Source organism: Cotesia glomerata, linkage group LG3, assembly GCF_020080835.1.
Source record: "Cotesia glomerata isolate CgM1 linkage group LG3, MPM_Cglom_v2.3, whole genome shotgun sequence".
Lineage (NCBI taxonomy): Eukaryota > Metazoa > Arthropoda > Insecta > Hymenoptera > Braconidae > Cotesia > Cotesia glomerata.
Window position 1 is genome coordinate 405,126 of NC_058160.1, and position 16,877 is coordinate 422,002.

The 16,877-nt window shown below is 32.4% G+C and overlaps 4 protein-coding genes across 6 annotated transcripts; 2 read left to right on the forward strand and 2 right to left on the reverse strand.

The window, feature by feature from the left end:
- Positions 1-474: 474 nt before the first annotated feature.
- Positions 475-5,163, reverse strand: LOC123260673 (symplekin). The gene is made up of 3 exons (XM_044721918.1): positions 4,910-5,163; positions 3,708-3,901; positions 475-3,632 (listed from the first exon to the last, which is right to left on the reverse strand). Exons 1-3 carry the CDS (start codon positions 4,961-4,963, stop codon positions 542-544), a joined length of 3,339 nt encoding a protein of 1,112 aa, XP_044577853.1. The 5' UTR covers positions 4,964-5,163; the 3' UTR covers positions 475-541.
- Positions 5,164-7,203: 2,040 nt separating this feature from the next.
- LOC123260679 (protein FAM210A) lies at positions 7,204-11,169 on the forward strand. Of its 3 annotated transcripts, XM_044721936.1 has the most exons (7): positions 7,204-7,615; positions 7,686-7,980; positions 8,195-8,340; positions 9,373-9,443; positions 9,532-9,554; positions 9,710-9,801; positions 11,043-11,169. In XM_044721936.1, the coding sequence occupies exons 1-7, from the start codon at positions 7,489-7,491 to the stop codon at positions 11,066-11,068; spliced, it is 780 nt and encodes a 259-aa protein (XP_044577871.1). In that variant the 5' UTR covers positions 7,204-7,488; the 3' UTR covers positions 11,069-11,169. The 3 variants fall into 3 exon arrangements, with proteins under 3 accessions (XP_044577871.1, XP_044577873.1, XP_044577872.1); XM_044721938.1 differs by lacking the exon at positions 11,043-11,169 and having other exon boundaries at positions 9,532-9,538; positions 9,710-9,969; XM_044721937.1 differs by lacking the exons at positions 9,532-9,554; positions 11,043-11,169 and having other exon boundaries at positions 7,205-7,615; positions 9,710-9,969.
- Positions 10,948-15,197, reverse strand: LOC123260674 (LIM domain-containing protein jub). The gene is made up of 6 exons (XM_044721919.1): positions 15,059-15,197; positions 14,032-14,920; positions 12,022-13,332; positions 11,583-11,645; positions 11,335-11,517; positions 10,948-11,238 (listed from the first exon to the last, which is right to left on the reverse strand). Exons 2-6 carry the CDS (start codon positions 14,698-14,700, stop codon positions 11,017-11,019), a joined length of 2,448 nt encoding a protein of 815 aa, XP_044577854.1. The 5' UTR covers positions 14,701-14,920; positions 15,059-15,197; the 3' UTR covers positions 10,948-11,016.
- Positions 15,198-15,331: 134 nt separating this feature from the next.
- Positions 15,332-16,866, forward strand: LOC123260681 (cilia- and flagella-associated protein 20). The gene is made up of 3 exons (XM_044721940.1): positions 15,332-15,540; positions 15,610-15,904; positions 16,561-16,866. Exons 2-3 carry the CDS (start codon positions 15,629-15,631, stop codon positions 16,864-16,866), a joined length of 582 nt encoding a protein of 193 aa, XP_044577875.1. The 5' UTR covers positions 15,332-15,540; positions 15,610-15,628.
- The last annotated feature ends 11 nt before the right edge of the window (positions 16,867-16,877 follow it).

Here is a 16,877-nt window from a genome sequence, read left to right on the forward strand (position 1 = left end):
GTCGGAAAAAATATTTTATTAAATAAATCATTCAGAATTTTTTATTCACGTTGGATAAATTTTATGTCATTATTAAAACAATTACTAAGTCTAATTTTGGTAATTATTTATAAGTTTTTAAAATTTTTTTTTTGTTTTAAAAAGTTGGAAAAAATTTTGGCTCCCATCTTTTTGGACAAAATTTTTATTGTATCTTTTTTTGAAAAAAAAAAAAAAAGTTGAATATCACAAATTTCTAAAAAATTTATAAATTTTTTGAAAATTTGTTAAAATTGTGGTAATCAATTTTTTTTTTAATTGTTTATTATTTTTAAATATTTAAAAAAAAAAATATCAAAATTAAAAAAAAAAAATGAAAATGAAAATGGTGCCTCACTTGTAAATAATTACCCTAATTTTTAGTATTTTTTTGTAAAAATTAAATTTAAAAATATAAAATAAAATTTCTGAGTCAAAAAAAAAAATTCCAACATGAAAATTAAATTCGCAATTTAAATAATTATTATAAAACCTTCCAAACAATTAATTTAATTTAACCCCATCAATCCATTCCAGGAGGCGCAGGTTCGGAAGGATCAGCAACAGGAGTCTCATCACTTTTACCATCCACAGAAAAATCCCCAGGCGGAGCAATATCAAAGTCATCATGTAAATCAACCACCTGCTTCCCTTGAATAACATCCATAATCCCTGAAGAAATATGCGCCTTCTGATTCTCAGTAAACTGCTCAATATGACTAACCAATCGTTCCTTCAACCCCGAGGACATTTTGAAAGCATCAGCGAGTTGTTGAGGCGGTAGCTGAAGAACCACCGCGAAGCTCTGTGGCTGCAACTTCTGGCAGCATTTAACAAAGCCTTCCCAAACTTTAGGGAACTTCCACACCTGCTTCATAATCAATCTCTGCAGAATATTCATCACAAACCCGCTGAGTCCTGGATAAGACGACAAGCTCTGAAGAACAGTTCTCATCAGCAAGGTAGGCAGCGGGTTAATTTCGACCAGGTGCTGGATGACAACTGCAAGAGTCTCTTGAGTAAAGACCTGTTTTTCCGCGAAGCACAAGGTAGTCGCCTTTATCACGTTCATCAGTTCCGCCTTGCTGGAGTCGATATTGTGCAAGGCTATCAACAATTCAGCGGGAGTCAGCGGAGATGTGTGAGAAACTCCGGTGTCATTGTTAAGAGTTCCCAAGAGCCGGTTGAACACTTCCTTAACCACAATATTATTTAGCTTGATAAGCTTAGGCAGCGCAGCAATTACTTCCTGCTTGGTCAGTCCGTTTAAAACAGGAATCAAAAATCTAACATCTGAAACGCGAGTCTGATAAAGCTCGCGGACTCTAGATACCAATTCAGCGCTAGGTGGCGACCTCTCGGTTAAAATGTGGATGATTCTAGTGATCAGGGTCTCTGCTCCCTTCGGACAATTTTCTACAAGCGCTAACAATTGAGGACTGGCCATTCCTAAAGAACAAACCGGATTTTCCACCAACCTCAGCACGATTCTCTTGACATCTGGCGGCATGGAAGTGTAAACTCTTGCCAGCTCGTGGATCAAGTCCTGGTGCTTCTCCAGCAAAGCTAAATAGAGACTCAAACAAGCTCTAGTGGTAGATTCTGACCACAGTTGCTCAACTGTCTCCCTGCCACGGTCCGAACCAAAGACTATTTCCGGTGGATTTGGAAGTCTCAAGAACCCGAGGTACATAACAGCGTACTCTTCTATCAACTTACTCAATTCAGGGCGGCTGTAGAGCTCAACGATTAAATTAATCGACATTTCGCGAATTAGCGCTTTCTCATGACCAGTATGACAGAGCAGAACGTTCAGCAAGGCCAGCTGCTTGGTAGGTCGGCGGATCACCATCTCCTTAAGAAGATTCAAAGGAGCTAAACCCCGAGTTTCATCACCGGAAATGGTCTTCAGAGCTTCGATAGCGTCGTCAGTAATAAGCGGAGCTTCAAAGTACAACCTGGACAGCAGCAGGTCCCGATCTTTGCCCTGGATGATGTCAATAGCCGAGACCAGAGTGCATAAAACAAAATTGTAAGCCTGTTTGGGAGCTTCGTGAGGCGTGCTGCTCAAAGTGGTCCGTCTCTGGAAGCCCTGGAGCAGTGCGAACTCTTCATAGAGCCAGCTTAATGCCAGATCTAGCCTCGTTCGTATGTCCTCGGAGATGTAACGCAGTACCGCTTCTCTGATATGAGGTTTAAAGGTTGCAGCAAGGGTTGTTAGAATTTTAGACCGCGCTGAAGCAACTCCTCCGAAAATCGCGCTTTTTTCAGCTCTGAGAATCCGATTAACCGCCATTAGCAACATCTTTTCCTTAGCGTCTCTCGACATGGGCTTGGTAACTTCAGCGAGTTTCAGAACTTTGACTCTGCTGCGCTTAGCAAGACTCTTTTCCGCTTCAAGAACAGCCTTGGCTTCTTTTTCCTTCTCGCGGTCTTTCTCGCGCTTTCGCTCGCGCTTGGCTTCAGCGACAGTGATAGTCGGGTTTTTAATTAAATCTTCCATAACAGCGTCATCATCCTTATTTTTGATTTTTTTAGCCTTGGCTTGCTTTATCTGAGCAGCCAAAAGCTTAGCCACGGCTTGTCGCTGCTCTTGCAAATCTGGGGACACACTTGGTTGATATTCTCTCGCAAAAATAGCAGTCATTGTGTCTGGAACCCAGGTCATGCTATCAAGAACTAAATCTGTTGCAATTTCTACGCTCAATCTTTCAGCAATAAAGCTCTCAGACAGTTCAATAAGCTCTGGCTTGACAATAACCGGCAAAACTTCCGGCTCGGGGTCTTCTACTGGGATGGTAGGTATAATTGTTTCCAATTTGGCGCGCTTGGCGGCGCTGGCAGCGGCAGCGGCCTCGGCTTGGCGCTTTTTCATCCTGCGAATGTCTTCAGGCTTCGGATAAGCCTTCATAATGTCCTGCTCCTTGGCGCCCAGCTGCGTCAGCTGCTTGACGATGGTCTGCACGTGCTCGATACTCGCAGGGTGCTTCATCAGAGCGAGTAATGTTGTCTTGAGCTGCTTCTGGACACTAGTCACCTGAGAGTCGGATAAAGTCGGGGGCAAATCGCTCTGAAGGCGCTGCAGCGCTTCGATAACTTTTGTCATGAATTGCGGACGCATCTTAGCTATTTGCGCGAGACTTCCCATGCATGCCATCAAATTAACACTACTTACGTGGGGCGAGCCGTGGAACTTTATCAGCGAATCCATCACCTGGTTCGCCTCCTCTTCAAGCTTGCGTCGACGAGCGATTTTCAGGGTCAACGGAACGTCTTCCAGGGAAAAATCGTCGGGGCGCTTTGGTGAGTCGGGGTCCACGTGTGTCTGGAGCAAGACTACGCCTTCGAGGAATTTAACCGCTTGCGTACGGATTCCGTCGTTGTCACTGTCGATCATTTTTATTATGTGAGCCTTCAAGGAACTCAATTGGTTCCACGCGGTCTCCATTTCCGGGGTTACCACGGCAGAGCTACTGCTGACGATCCACTTTAATGCCGCGCGGAGAATTCTACTACTCGCACGGACAGCGCGTTTTGATACTGCGGCTACCTCGTCGCTTATCAGCCGCAGAAGCGGGGTTAGCATCTGGGGAATTCTGTCTGGAGTCTTGTCCCTGGAAAATTTATTAAGTTAGTAAGAATTTTAGGTTTTAAAGTTAGAAATTGGGTTTTTTAAGATGAATATTTACCCAGCTTCTTCGATAAAACCAGCTACGGTTTTCCTGACATCAGCACTACGGTCTGAACAAAATAGCAACATTTCATTCAGGTAAGTAGTCATCAGCTGGGGGCTTTTGTTTATTAAGTATTCTTGAATTTTAGTCAAGTTAGCGACCTTGACTTCATTGGTGCCCATTGTTGCTTCATTCAGCCATTCTACAATCTATAAAAAAATTATTCATCAGTTTTTTTATATAAAAATTAATCTAGCAGATAAGGTAAAAGGCCCAGTTATTGACACTGGCCTAGTTATTGACATTTGCAATTTTATTGTAATTAAAAAAAAAAAAAAAAAAAAAAAAAACAAATTAACTCTAATAAATTAATAAATACATTTTTGAATTATAAATTTTAAGATAATTTATTTTTTGAGAACATTCTATTTTTTTAATTAGAATAAAATTGTAAGTGTCAAACAACTAGGCCAATGTCAATAACTGGGTCTTTTACCTTGTTTTTTAATTTTAAAAATTTTTTTTAACAAATAAATTATATGACGGTAAAGTTAACAGTCATTAGAGAACTTTTTAATTTTTTTTATCAAACACATTTGTTCAAAAACAAAATTTTTTTTAATTTCTACATGCCAATTTTTTTCTTATGTTTTTTTTTTGCCATAATTTATTTGTTAAAAAAAAATTCTGAAAATTATTTAATATCTGCTAAATTTATTTTCATATAAATTATGGCAAAAAAATAAAAAAAAAACAATTGACATTTAGAAATTTTTAAAAATTGAAAATGCAATTTTTTTAAAAATAATTCTTCTCATAAGTTTGTTAAAAAATTGCTTTTAAATGGTGATTGCAAACTTAAATGTCATGTTTTTTATGACAAAAAAAAATTAACTTTAATTAAATAATTTTTATTACATTAAAATCATCAGATGGCTATTTCAAATTTATTTAAAAATAATTAATTTTTTAAAAAACTTGAAAATGTTAAATTTTTTCAATTATATTTAATAAAAATTAAGTTAGCTATCTAAAAATTTTTAGAATTTTTTTTATTAAAGAAATTATTACAAAATAATTAAAAAAACCAAAAACTATAAGTGCAATTTTTTAAAAATATTATTTAGTTCTAATTTAATAATTAAAAAAAAAAAAAACAAAAAATTAACAATGTCGGCTAACTTTAGTATTATTCATATTTAATCAAAAATATTTACCGTATCCCGAGGATTTCTCTCTGGTTCAGCTCTGCGGTGTAGCCTCGGATCCATTTTTCAATTTTTTATACCGAAATATAATAAACTTGGTAAAAATTTTTCGTTTTAATATTACTAAATATTATCAGTACTCATTAACTTTCATATATTTATTAATAAATTTATATTTATAACAATTTTTCAACAGTAAAATGAAACCAACATAGGCTGAAAATTACCAACGAGACACGACAACAACTCGCCCGAAACAACTGAGTTTGTAGGTTAGCCGGCAGCCTTCTCAAGATTTAACTTACGAATGCGCATGCGCGTAAAACTGCGCGGGTTTTTATAGTCTACACCCCATACGTTTATTTATAAAATAAATAAATAAATTCAATATTAACAAATATTAATTAAAATTTGAATAACTATTAATACTTTAATATTAATGACATTAAATTTAGCTGTCATTTGACAATTTTTTTATTTTATTTAACAAGTAAATTTGTTCCAAAAAATTGCATTTTCAATTTTTTAAAATTTCTACGTCAATTTTTTTTTTTTGTTATAATTTATTTTTAAAATGATCAAATATCTGCTAAATTAATTTTCATTTAATACTATTTAATAAATTTAAATTAAATTTTTGAAGAATGAGTTAGCAAATTAAAAAAAAATTTCCGCGAAAATAATAATTTTGTTAATTATTAGTCATTAAATTTTTATTTACCCAATAGTATAATACATTTTAAAATTGTTAATTTTATAGTTTATTAGGCATTTATTGTATTTCTTTGTTCGAAAACAAACAGAAAGATTAGGACTCAGGTCTAATTATTTTAACACCTGCTCCTTTGTCCTTTTATTCCATTATACTTTCTTTGTCTTTTTGTTTAAGATTGTTATCTGAAAAAATTTTACTATAAACTAAATAGGTATTACTAATTAGACAGATAATAATCAAATGCAATTAAAGGTCAAAATAATAGGTATTTATTTAATGATAATTAATGAAAATTTGATGACATTAAAAATTAACAAAATTATTATTTTCGTGAAAAATTTTCTGTCAAATTTTCTTTTTTTAATAGATTATTTTTTGTTTGTTAAATTTTTTTATATGAATAAAAGCCGAAATTTTTGATTTTTTGATTTTGCTATAATTATTAAATTAGAACTAAAAAATATTTTTTTTAAATTGCACTTACAGTTTCTCGGGTTGCAGTCAACTAGTCAGACTAACAACATTCCGAATTAATAAATTACTAGAACTTAGAAAGTAAATACTAAATGTAATTTAAAATAATTAATTTTACAAATTTTAAAATTCCGAAAAATATAATCTTAAATAAAGAAAAAACTAAAGCTATATTAATAGAATCTTTCAAAGTCACTAAGTCTCAATAAATTAAAAAACATAACAACGAAAATTTATACGCCAAAATGAATGAACAGACGAACACTCATTTAGCCGAAAAATGTCAATAATTTTATATTTAGATTAGAAAGTTTTTTAAACTAATTATTTTCATCAATTTTAAATTAATTAATTTTTGAAAATTAATTTTATTTTAATTTACAAGCATGTATGGAAAACACTCAAATTTCATGATTGTAAAGGTGGACCATCTAAGAAAAGTTTCCAATTTTTTGGATGAGTAATTTTCGGCCGAATCATTATTCGGATAGATAAGTATTCGGATGAATATACGTCGGAACAACCCTTTTTCGAAATCAAATTAATTTTAACTCTTGAGGAATATAAGATTTATATTTACTTTTATTCGATAACCCGGTGTTTTATAATTCACAAAATTGTTTTTCGGCTGGTATTCTATTTAAGCTAATGTATTTTATAAACTTTGAATGTAGCGGAATTTTAAATTTTCTAGAGTTTTAATAATTCGGAATGTTGTCGATCTGACTAGTTGACCGCAATCCAGTTTCTCAAATTTTTTACAAATGTAAATTTTTAAAAATTGTTTTGTAATAATTTTTTCAATAGAAAAAAATTATAAAAATTTTTAGATGTCGGCTAACTTAATTTTCATAATTTTTTTAGATTAGTTTTGTAATTTTAATTTATGCTTATAAAAATAACAATAATAATTTCCTAACATAAAATTGAGATGAAATGTATGTGGCATCAAACTATTCGTAACGTGATTGGTCGAATATATCATAAGCATGAAAATATATGCAAATGCTATAGTCAGGCGCGCGCTTGCGCGCGCAAATTCAAATTCTAGTATGAGTAAAAAAAACTAATGCAGCGCCATCTTGTTAATAAATTACAACTTTTCTCAGACATGCGTTTTAAAAGAAAAATACTTAACCTTAAATCGTATTCGAAAAATTATGTCCGTACAATAAATAGAAATATCTGAGTAATTACATGAAGCAACTTTATATTTATCAAATTACCAGTAATTAGAGTACAAAAATTGTTTTTGAATAAATATTCAAATGACAAGTTCAACAGTAACCTGACTGACGTTTTATACAAATATAAACCATCTGGGTGATGTAATAAATATTAAACAACAATAATAAATCAATAGGACAATAATTAAATTAAATATATTTTATTTTAAATAATGGAAGTAATGATCAGAAGGACTTCAGTAATAAATAGTTTATTAATTAAATCTTATTTTAATTTACGGTCACTGTCAAATTACCGAGTGTGTGCTTGTTATAGTAATTTTAATAATTCCAATCATGGTAAGTTTATTTTTTGCTAAAATTTATAAAAATAATTACAATAATAATAATAATATTATAATTTTTTTAGATACAACAAGGCATAGGACATCTAATAAAAATTTTTCGTTGAATTTATTGACAAATATAAACCCTGTTATATACAATAGACAATTGCTCCAAAAATTTAGCAATGCCAGTGTTGAGGATAAGAAAAAAGATGAACAAGTTGACACGAGCAATGAAGGACCATTGGAAAAATTTAAGAAACTGAATGTCTTTCAAAAAATGAAACAATTGTTTAAAGACTACTGGTATATTATGGCTCCAGTACATATTGCGACGTCAACTGTTTGGGTTGTCATTTTTTATGCGGCTGCCAAAAAGTTAGTATTTTTATTATTATTGTCAGTGATTATTTATCACATTAAAGTTAGCAGTCATTTAATTAATTTTTTAACAAATAAATTTGTTCTAAGAAATTATTTTTTAAAAATTCTACATGTCAATTTTTTTTCTGATTCTTAAAATTATTGATGTCTGCTAAATTAATATCAATGATTATTTAGATGTAAAAAAATTTTATTTTAATTATTACAGTGGTGTAGATGTAATTCCAATAATGGAGTATTTGATGATACCTGATAAATATATTGACTTAATAAGAAACTCCGGTGCTGGTCATTGGGCTGTAGTTTACGCAATGTATAAATTATGTACTCCAATAAGATATACAGTTACTGTTGGTAAGTTATTTATTTAATCTATGTTATTAAGAGAATAAGAAAAATTTTGTATCCCGAATAGTCGTATGATAAAATCGGTTTATTGAGAAATGATCTTGTATCTTGAGAACTATTGAAATTTTCATAGATATAAGCTCATCCCGATGTTACACTCATCGAGACCTTTCATTTGAGTACCCACATCAATTTTTCATATATTTTATATATTTATATGTATCATATGTATGTTTATATGAAAAATACATGTGGGTATTCGAATAAAAGCTCTTGATGAGTGTAACATCAGGATGAGTTTATATCGTTAAAATCATCAATAATTAAGTTAAGAAAGTACAGTGCAATTTAACAAAAGTCAGTATTTAATAAAGACCTTGTATCTTGAGAACTATTGACATTTTTAAAGATATAAGCTCATCCTGACATTATAGTCATCCAGACCTTTCATTTGAGTACCCACATCAATTTTTCATATATTTTATATATATGTATATATGAAAAATATATCAAAAATGCATGCGGGTACTCAAATGAAAGCTCTTGATGAGTGTAACATCAGGATGAGCTTATATCTTTAAAATCATCAATAATTAAGAAAATACAATACAATTTAACAAAAGTCAGTATTTAATAAAGACCTTGTATCTTGAGAACTATTGACATTTTTAAAGATATAAGCTCATCCTGACATTATAGTCATCCAGACCTTTCATTTGAGTACCCACATCAATTTTTCGTATATTTTATATATTTATATATTTTATATATATGTATGTATGAAAAATATATCAAAAATGCATGCGGGTACTCAAATGAAAGCTCTTGATGAGTGTAACATCGGGATAAGCTTATTTTTTTAAAAACGTCAATATTTAAGAAAGTACAGTGCAATTTAACAAAATTCATTATTTACTAAAGCATAATTTTATTTATTTATATTTCACAAGTCACTGCAGTTTCATAGTGATTGCAAGGTTGCTAGTTATAATTTACTTATTTATTCCAGTGACAATTATTAAATATAATTTGTTTCAGGTGGAACGACAATGGCAATAAGGTATCTCGACAAAATGGGCTATTTAAAATTCAAGCGGCCATCAGCTCAGGTACTGACTTACTCTAAAATAAATACTCTCAGATAAATAAATAAAAATTAATTTTGTAATATCTTTTTTTTCCATGCAAACAATGAAGAATATTCGTAAGACATCCACTAGGTCAATGAAATCTTAGCTTTTTATTTTTCGTAACATTTATTCATTAATTGTTTTAAATATTTTTAATCATGCGTTTGACAATTTCATTAGTACATAGTTAGTCGTTAATTAATAAATAATATTAATATATGGTCTAACTGTTAATTTATTTTCAGGCAGCGTCATCAAGCAAGTGCAGCATCGCATTCAAAAAAAAAACTGACTCAGTTGATTCCAAAATTAACAGAAACTGACAAAGAGAAAATCCGTAATAAAATTTAATTTATTATTGCTATTAATATTATTAATTGTGTAATAATTGATTAATTATTATAATATAAGAATGTAAGAGTAAGAAATGAAATAGATTGTGAAAAGAATGACGTATAAATGTAAAAAAAAGTTATTAATTAATTAAATATGTGAATATGTTTAATATCAGTCTTATTATTTATTTAATAAACTTTATTTAAAGCCATTATTATGCGGAATTCGATAATAACTACTTATATATTTAACTAATTAATTATTAATGGTATATCGTGTTTGTACACAATTATAAATAATGTCATTGTTGGTGCTAATTATTTAATTTGTTCAATTGTCGCATAAAAGTATCAAATACTCAATGTCAAATCTAAATCGATTATTATTATTTAATTAATTAACTAATTATTATAAATTGCATAAAAAAATATTTCAAATTATGCTAAATAAACAAAATATATCACAGCTGTCTCTGCAACAAGCTCTCCAAGAAAAATAAACAGCAAATTAATAAATAACTTTTAAATAAATATTTTACATTAATGAAAAAAAAAAAAAAAAAAAATATTCTTTGTGTTTTTACCTTAAAATTAATAATTCCTACTTACTAACATCTGTAAGAAAATTCGATAATTATTTACAAGTAGGGTCAAATTTATTTTTGGCTATATCTACACGGAAAGAACAAGATGACACTGGATATCATCCTAGATTATAGTGAGTGAAAAAAAATTTCAGATGGTAGCTAGTATAATCCAGATTACAATGAGTATAATCCAGATATCACGCAGTATAATCTGGATTTTTCTAGCTCCTATCTGAAAGTTTTTTTCACCACAGATATCACTGAATATAATCTAGGATGATATCCAGTGTCATCTTGTTCTTTCCGTGTAGGTGAAAAATTAACATTTTTTTACTTTTTTTTTTATTCTGCTTGTTTTTACGGCGCAATTATGATAAAAAATATCGTGAAAAAAAAAAAATAAAGATTTCGATAGTTTTTTTGCTTTCAAAAGTTGGAAAAAATTGTGGCTCTCATGTTTTTGGATAAAATTTTTTTTTTTTATTTTTATATTTAAAAAAAAAAGAAAAAGAAAAAAATTAAAGAAAAAAAATTTTGTTCAAAAAAATGAAAATTAAAATGGTTGACCCCATTTGTAAATATTTACCGAAAATTCAATTAATTAAGGTAAGTAAGAGAGAATAATTTTGATTAACCCATATATTGATAACTTGCAGAAACTGGTTGCGGAGCACGTGGTTGAGTAAGTGATATACGTTCAATGTGACATGCTCGACACATTAACCGTCCGTCTAATGGATAACAACGTTTATCCGGTTCATCAGTCAATTGCATACCACAATCTTCGCATATGTAACAATCAACATGAAAATCCCGGTCCATTGATACCACTCTTACGGTTTCTTCCGTTCCCTAAAAATAAATATTAAATATTATAATAAAAATTAACTCTAAATTACCAGCTTGGAAAAATAAATCTGAAGCATTCGTATATTAAAACAAAATTACTTCGACAGGAGTTATTCCTTTGCCGCAAGACGCACATTTCGGAGCAAACATACGATGATAATCATTGACACAGTAAATTTTATTGTCGACGTCCACTGTAAATGGAACACCATCGAGACATTCATTGCACACGCAGCATCTGAAGCAGCCTGGGTGATATGATTTGCCCATCGCTTGCAGTATCTAGACAAAAAAAGACCAATTAATAAAAAAAAAAATTTAACCATCAATTAACTAATTCTAATTACCATCTCCATGATCAAGTGTCCGCAAATCGCGCATTTTTCAGCAGTCTGTTGGAATCCTGAGTACTAAAAAAAAAATAAATCTATATTATTAAGAGAATAAGAAAAATTTTGTGGCCAATTAAGAAATGACTCTGTATCTCGTGAACTATTGACATTTTTAAAGATATAAGCTCATCCTGATGTTACACTCATCGAGACCTTTCATTTGAGTACCCACATCAATTTTTCATATATTTATATATATTATATATATGTATATATGAAAAATATATCAAAAATGCATGTGGGTACTCAAATGAAAGCTCATGATGAGTGTAACATCAGTATGAGCTTATATCTTTTAAAACATCAATATTTAAGAAAATACAGTGCAATTTAACAAAAGTCATTATTTAACAAAGCAAAATTTTATTAATAAATATCAATGAAAATATATTACCAAGTAATCTTCTTCACAATAAACCTTCCCATGAACATTATAAAAAGCTTTTCCTCTTAAAGCCCTTCCACATGAGCAGCAAATAAAGCAATTAGTATGATAAAGATTCCCCATAGCCTGGCAAGCCTGTCCAGCCCCAGTGACTTTTTCCCCGCAGGTATGACAAATTCCAAAGTACTCTCCTTCCTCCTCCTGCTTCTCCATCTCTTCCTCGAGCTGTCTGGTGAGCTCCTCGATCTTCCTCTCAGCCTCAGTCGGCCCGGAAGGTCTAGCAGGAGTGACGCTGTACGGCAGCAAGCCTTTTCCTTGGATAGTTTTCGTAGTAGGGCTCGGACTGGGCACCGGACGTTTGTCAATCACTGGAGCGTTCAACTCAGCTGGAGGTTTTTGCAGAACAGGAACTCCGGCATTGAGAAAAACTGGTCCAGCTACACCACTGGTGACTCCGGGAGGTAAGCTAGTGATTCTTGGAACTGGTGCTAGATCATCAACGGGAACAGTCGCGCTGTTGACTGGAGGTTGGACTTGGCCGCGAACTGGACTAGGCGGGTACTGAGCAGCGGGTCTGGAAGTCACTGGAGCGCTGGGAGGCAGCGAGACCGGCTGGTGCAGAGCTGGATGCCCCTTGGGACTCGGGGGAGGGTGGACCGGGCTGCTGGGGTGCTTCAGACTCTGGCTCTGCTGTCTGGAGTCCTGCTGAGTCGGTCCAGAGTCCCTGGGCCTGGACTGGTCCCTCCCTGCGTGCGGAATCGCGTACAAGGGGGAGCTGCGATTGGAAGAGGGTGACTCATGGCCTTCGTTGGTCTTGTTCGACGAGTAGACAGGAGTTCTCGCGGCATACTCGCGGCTCGGTGAGCTGTTGTACCTTTCACCGGTGTTCCAGGTCGCTGGCATTATATTACGCGGGTTCGCTGGCGTGTATCCGGGCAGACGGGCGTCTGTGGACCTTGTACCGTAGACTGGCGAGTGTCTTGGCTCACTCGGGTACTTGAACTGTCCGTTCTCGCCGCGATACTGTCCGGGATCTGTCACTTGACTCAGAGACCTGTAAGACCCGGCTGGTCCTACTCCTACTCCTACTCCTGGAACGTGGTCATTACTCATACGCGTGTAGTGAGTCTCCGCGTGACGCGGTGATGAATCATACGACGGATTCATCCGTGGTGGCTGCTGCAGTTGGGGCTGCAGCTCTGATGGCGGAACGTATGTGCTTCCTCGGACTTGTAAATCGTTTGCTGAGGATGATGATGTTAAGTAACGGGGGTTTATTGACGGTACTTCGTAAGATGGAGCGCGTGTTGGACGTTGGACCTGAAATAATTATTTATTTACTGTTGGGGTTTAATATTATGATATTGACGACTAAATCTAGATTATTAAGAGAATAAACAAAATTTTGTGGCTAGTTTATTTATGCTCTATTTCTAGATACATAAATAAAAAATGACATTGTATCTCGTGAACTATTGACGTTTTTAAAGATATAAGCTCATCTTGATGTTACACTCATCAAGACCTTTCATTTGAGTACCCACATCAACTTTTCATATATTTATATATTTTATATATATGTATATATGGAAAATATATGAAAATGCATGTGGGTATTCAAATGAAAGCTCTTGATGAGTGTAACATCGGGATAAGCTTATATCTTTAAAAATGTCAATAATTAAAAAAGTACAGTGTAATTTAACGTAATTAAGAAACGACCTTGTATCTTGTAAACTATTGACATTTTTAAAGATATAAACTCATCCTGATGTTACACTCATCAAGACCTTTCATTTGAGTACTCACATCAATTTTTCATATATTTGATATATTTATATATATTATATATATATGCATATATGAAAAATATATCAAAATATACATGTGGGTACTCAAATGAAAGCTCTTGATGAGTGTAACATCGAAATGAGCTTATATCTTTAAAAACGTTAATAGTTAAAAAAGTACAGTGCAATTTAACAAAATTCATATGGAAATTAAAATAAAAAAAATTACCTTTCCAGTCATCACAACGTAATCTCCACCATTAATACTCGCTGGATAAAAATTAGGAACCTGAGGTCCAGGTTTACTCTGGGCAGCGTCGTCAAGATAATTAATTTCCTGGATATTCTCATAAACTGGCGGAGCTTCGTAAGGAGGTAGTTCCTTGGCTGGAGACACTGTGTATTTATTAGTAGGTACCTGGGGCTGAGCCTTCCTGAAGGAAGGGTCGTAGCAGTCCCCTGCTAGCGAAGTCCTTGGACTACTCTTTGGGCTCTTCTTCTCCAAAGAATGATAGTACGGCGGGTGCGTGGGTCCAGGGTAGTACTCGATATTTTCATACACAGGATTTCTATCTTCGAGGTCTATCGACTTGGAGACAGGATATCTGGGTAGTTCGCGGTCGTACGACTGGGTATGCTCGTCTATGTAGTTGTCAATAGCACTCATCGACCTGTTGGACCGAGAATACTGCTGGTACTGCTGCTGGTGGTAGTGCTGCTGCAAATAGTGATGATGCTTGAGCTGATCTCCTGAGACTGGAACCTGAGCCTCGGGTTTGGAGCCTCCAACGTGGCCAGGTACTCCAATAGCGCCTCCACCTCCAGGAACTCGGTCTCCATCGTCATTCAGATGGAGATAACTGAGCTTTTGTACATACGAGTCTGCTGAGTCACACATTGGCTGAATAATTTATTATTTATTCAACTTAGACCTTTCTTTTTGACGTTAATTCCTGGAACTCTCTAACAAACTCACTGATTTATTTTTTATAATTCATTTATTTAATTATCAACATTTTAAGGCTTTGCTCGACTCCGTTGCTTTTTTTTTCACTCACTTTAACTTCCACAGGACTATTTTTCCGGTTTTTGGATTATTTTTTAGTGTATAACTAGTTCTGTAAATGAAAAAATAATTTATTTTAATTTGACGAAACAGTGATCGAAAATCGATTAAGAAATTTGGGATACGCCCCGGTTGTTTATTATTTATTGTCGAAATACTTTTAGGTAGAAAAATAATAAAATATATTTACTATCAATAACTGTTTCAGGAATGTTATTTCTTCGAGATAATACTTATTTTAACGAGTTATTGTTACTTAAATTATTTTAGAGAGAAACGTTACGACAGACAAGAGTTTACGAGATGCGAGACATTTTTTTTTTCAGCTTTGGCAAGTAGCATTTTATTGTTTTTCTTCGGTACATTTCTTCCTTACCGACTGACAGGGATTTTTTCATCTGGTGGTAACTAAAATAACAAAAACGCAAAAACGATAAAAGTTCAAAAAGTCGGTCATTATATAATTATGATACAGTCATAAGTTTGTTTATAACCTCAATCATGTTGCCATGGATAGAGTTTTAATAACAAAACAGTGATCGATCAAACAAATTTACAATTTATAATTGTCAACAATAATTAGTAAATTAGTAAAAATACCAGCTCAATTGTTAATTACTAACTAAAAATAATTTATTTCCTCAGGAATTTATTTATTATCACAAATATCAAGTAAGTATTCATTTCTAGCCTAAAAATTTTATTTTTTTGAGTGAAAATAAAGCTAGTTATTTTTTCCAGGTGACTATTTATTGAAAAAATGTTTAAAAATACATTCCAAAGTGGATTTTTATCAATTTTATACTCGATCGGCAGCAAGCCGCTCCAGATATGGGACAAAAAGGTCCGAAACGGTCACATAAAACGCATCACCGACAACGATATCCAGAGTTTAGTGCTCGAAATACTTGGCAGCAATGTAAGCACTACGTACATAACGTGTCCAGCTGACCCGAGGAAAACTTTGGGGATAAAACTGCCATTTTTAGTAATGATTATTAAGAATCTAAAGAAATATTTCACCTTTGAAGTTCAAGTAAGTAATAATAATTTTTTTTATGACACTAAAATTAGCAGACAATTTTTAAATTTTTATTTAAAATAAACTAGGTACTGAAAAATATTTTTATAAAATCATATTTATTATTTTTTAGAGTTTTCAAAGATTAAATTTTTTTTAATAAATTTTTCTTGCGATAATTTGCTTGTTAAAAAATTCCAAAAAATTATGATACTAAAGTTAGCCGACGTTTTTAATTTTTTGATTTTTTTTCAATAATTAAATTAGAACAAAAAAATATTTTTTAAAAATTGCACTTACAGTTTTTCAAGTTTTTAACTAATGACAATTTTTTTTTAGTCATTTTTTCAATAAAAAAAATTTTTTTAATTTTCATTAAAAATTATTCCAAGTCTCTCAATGAAAATTAAGTTAGCTGGCACTTAAAAATTTTTTTATTTGTTTTTTATTTAAAAAATTGACTACAAAAAAAAAAATATAATTTGTAAAAAACCTTAAAAACTGTAAGTGCAATTTTTTAAAAATATTTTTTTTGTTATAATTTAATTATTAAAAAAAAAATCAAAAAATTAAAAATGTCGGCTAACTTTAGTATCTTAGTCTCTCAACTTCAGTATCATTTTTTTTTCCAAAATTATTGATAAATTAAATAACTTATTAATTAATTGCAGGTAATTGACGATAAAAACGTCCGTAGAAGATTTCGTGCGAGTAATTACCAATCAACTACGCGAGTGAAGCCTTTCATCTGTACGATGCCAATGCGGCTAGATGATGGCTGGAATCAAATCCAATTCAACCTCGCAGACTTCACGAGACGCGCTTACGGAACAAATTACGTCGAAACATTGAGAGTACAAATCCACGCGAATTGCCGTATCAGGCGTGTTTATTTCTCCGACAGACTCTACTCCGAAGACGAGCTACCAGCGGAGTTCAAGTTATTTTTGCCGATACAAAACAAAGCTAAATGTTAATTTTCTGATCA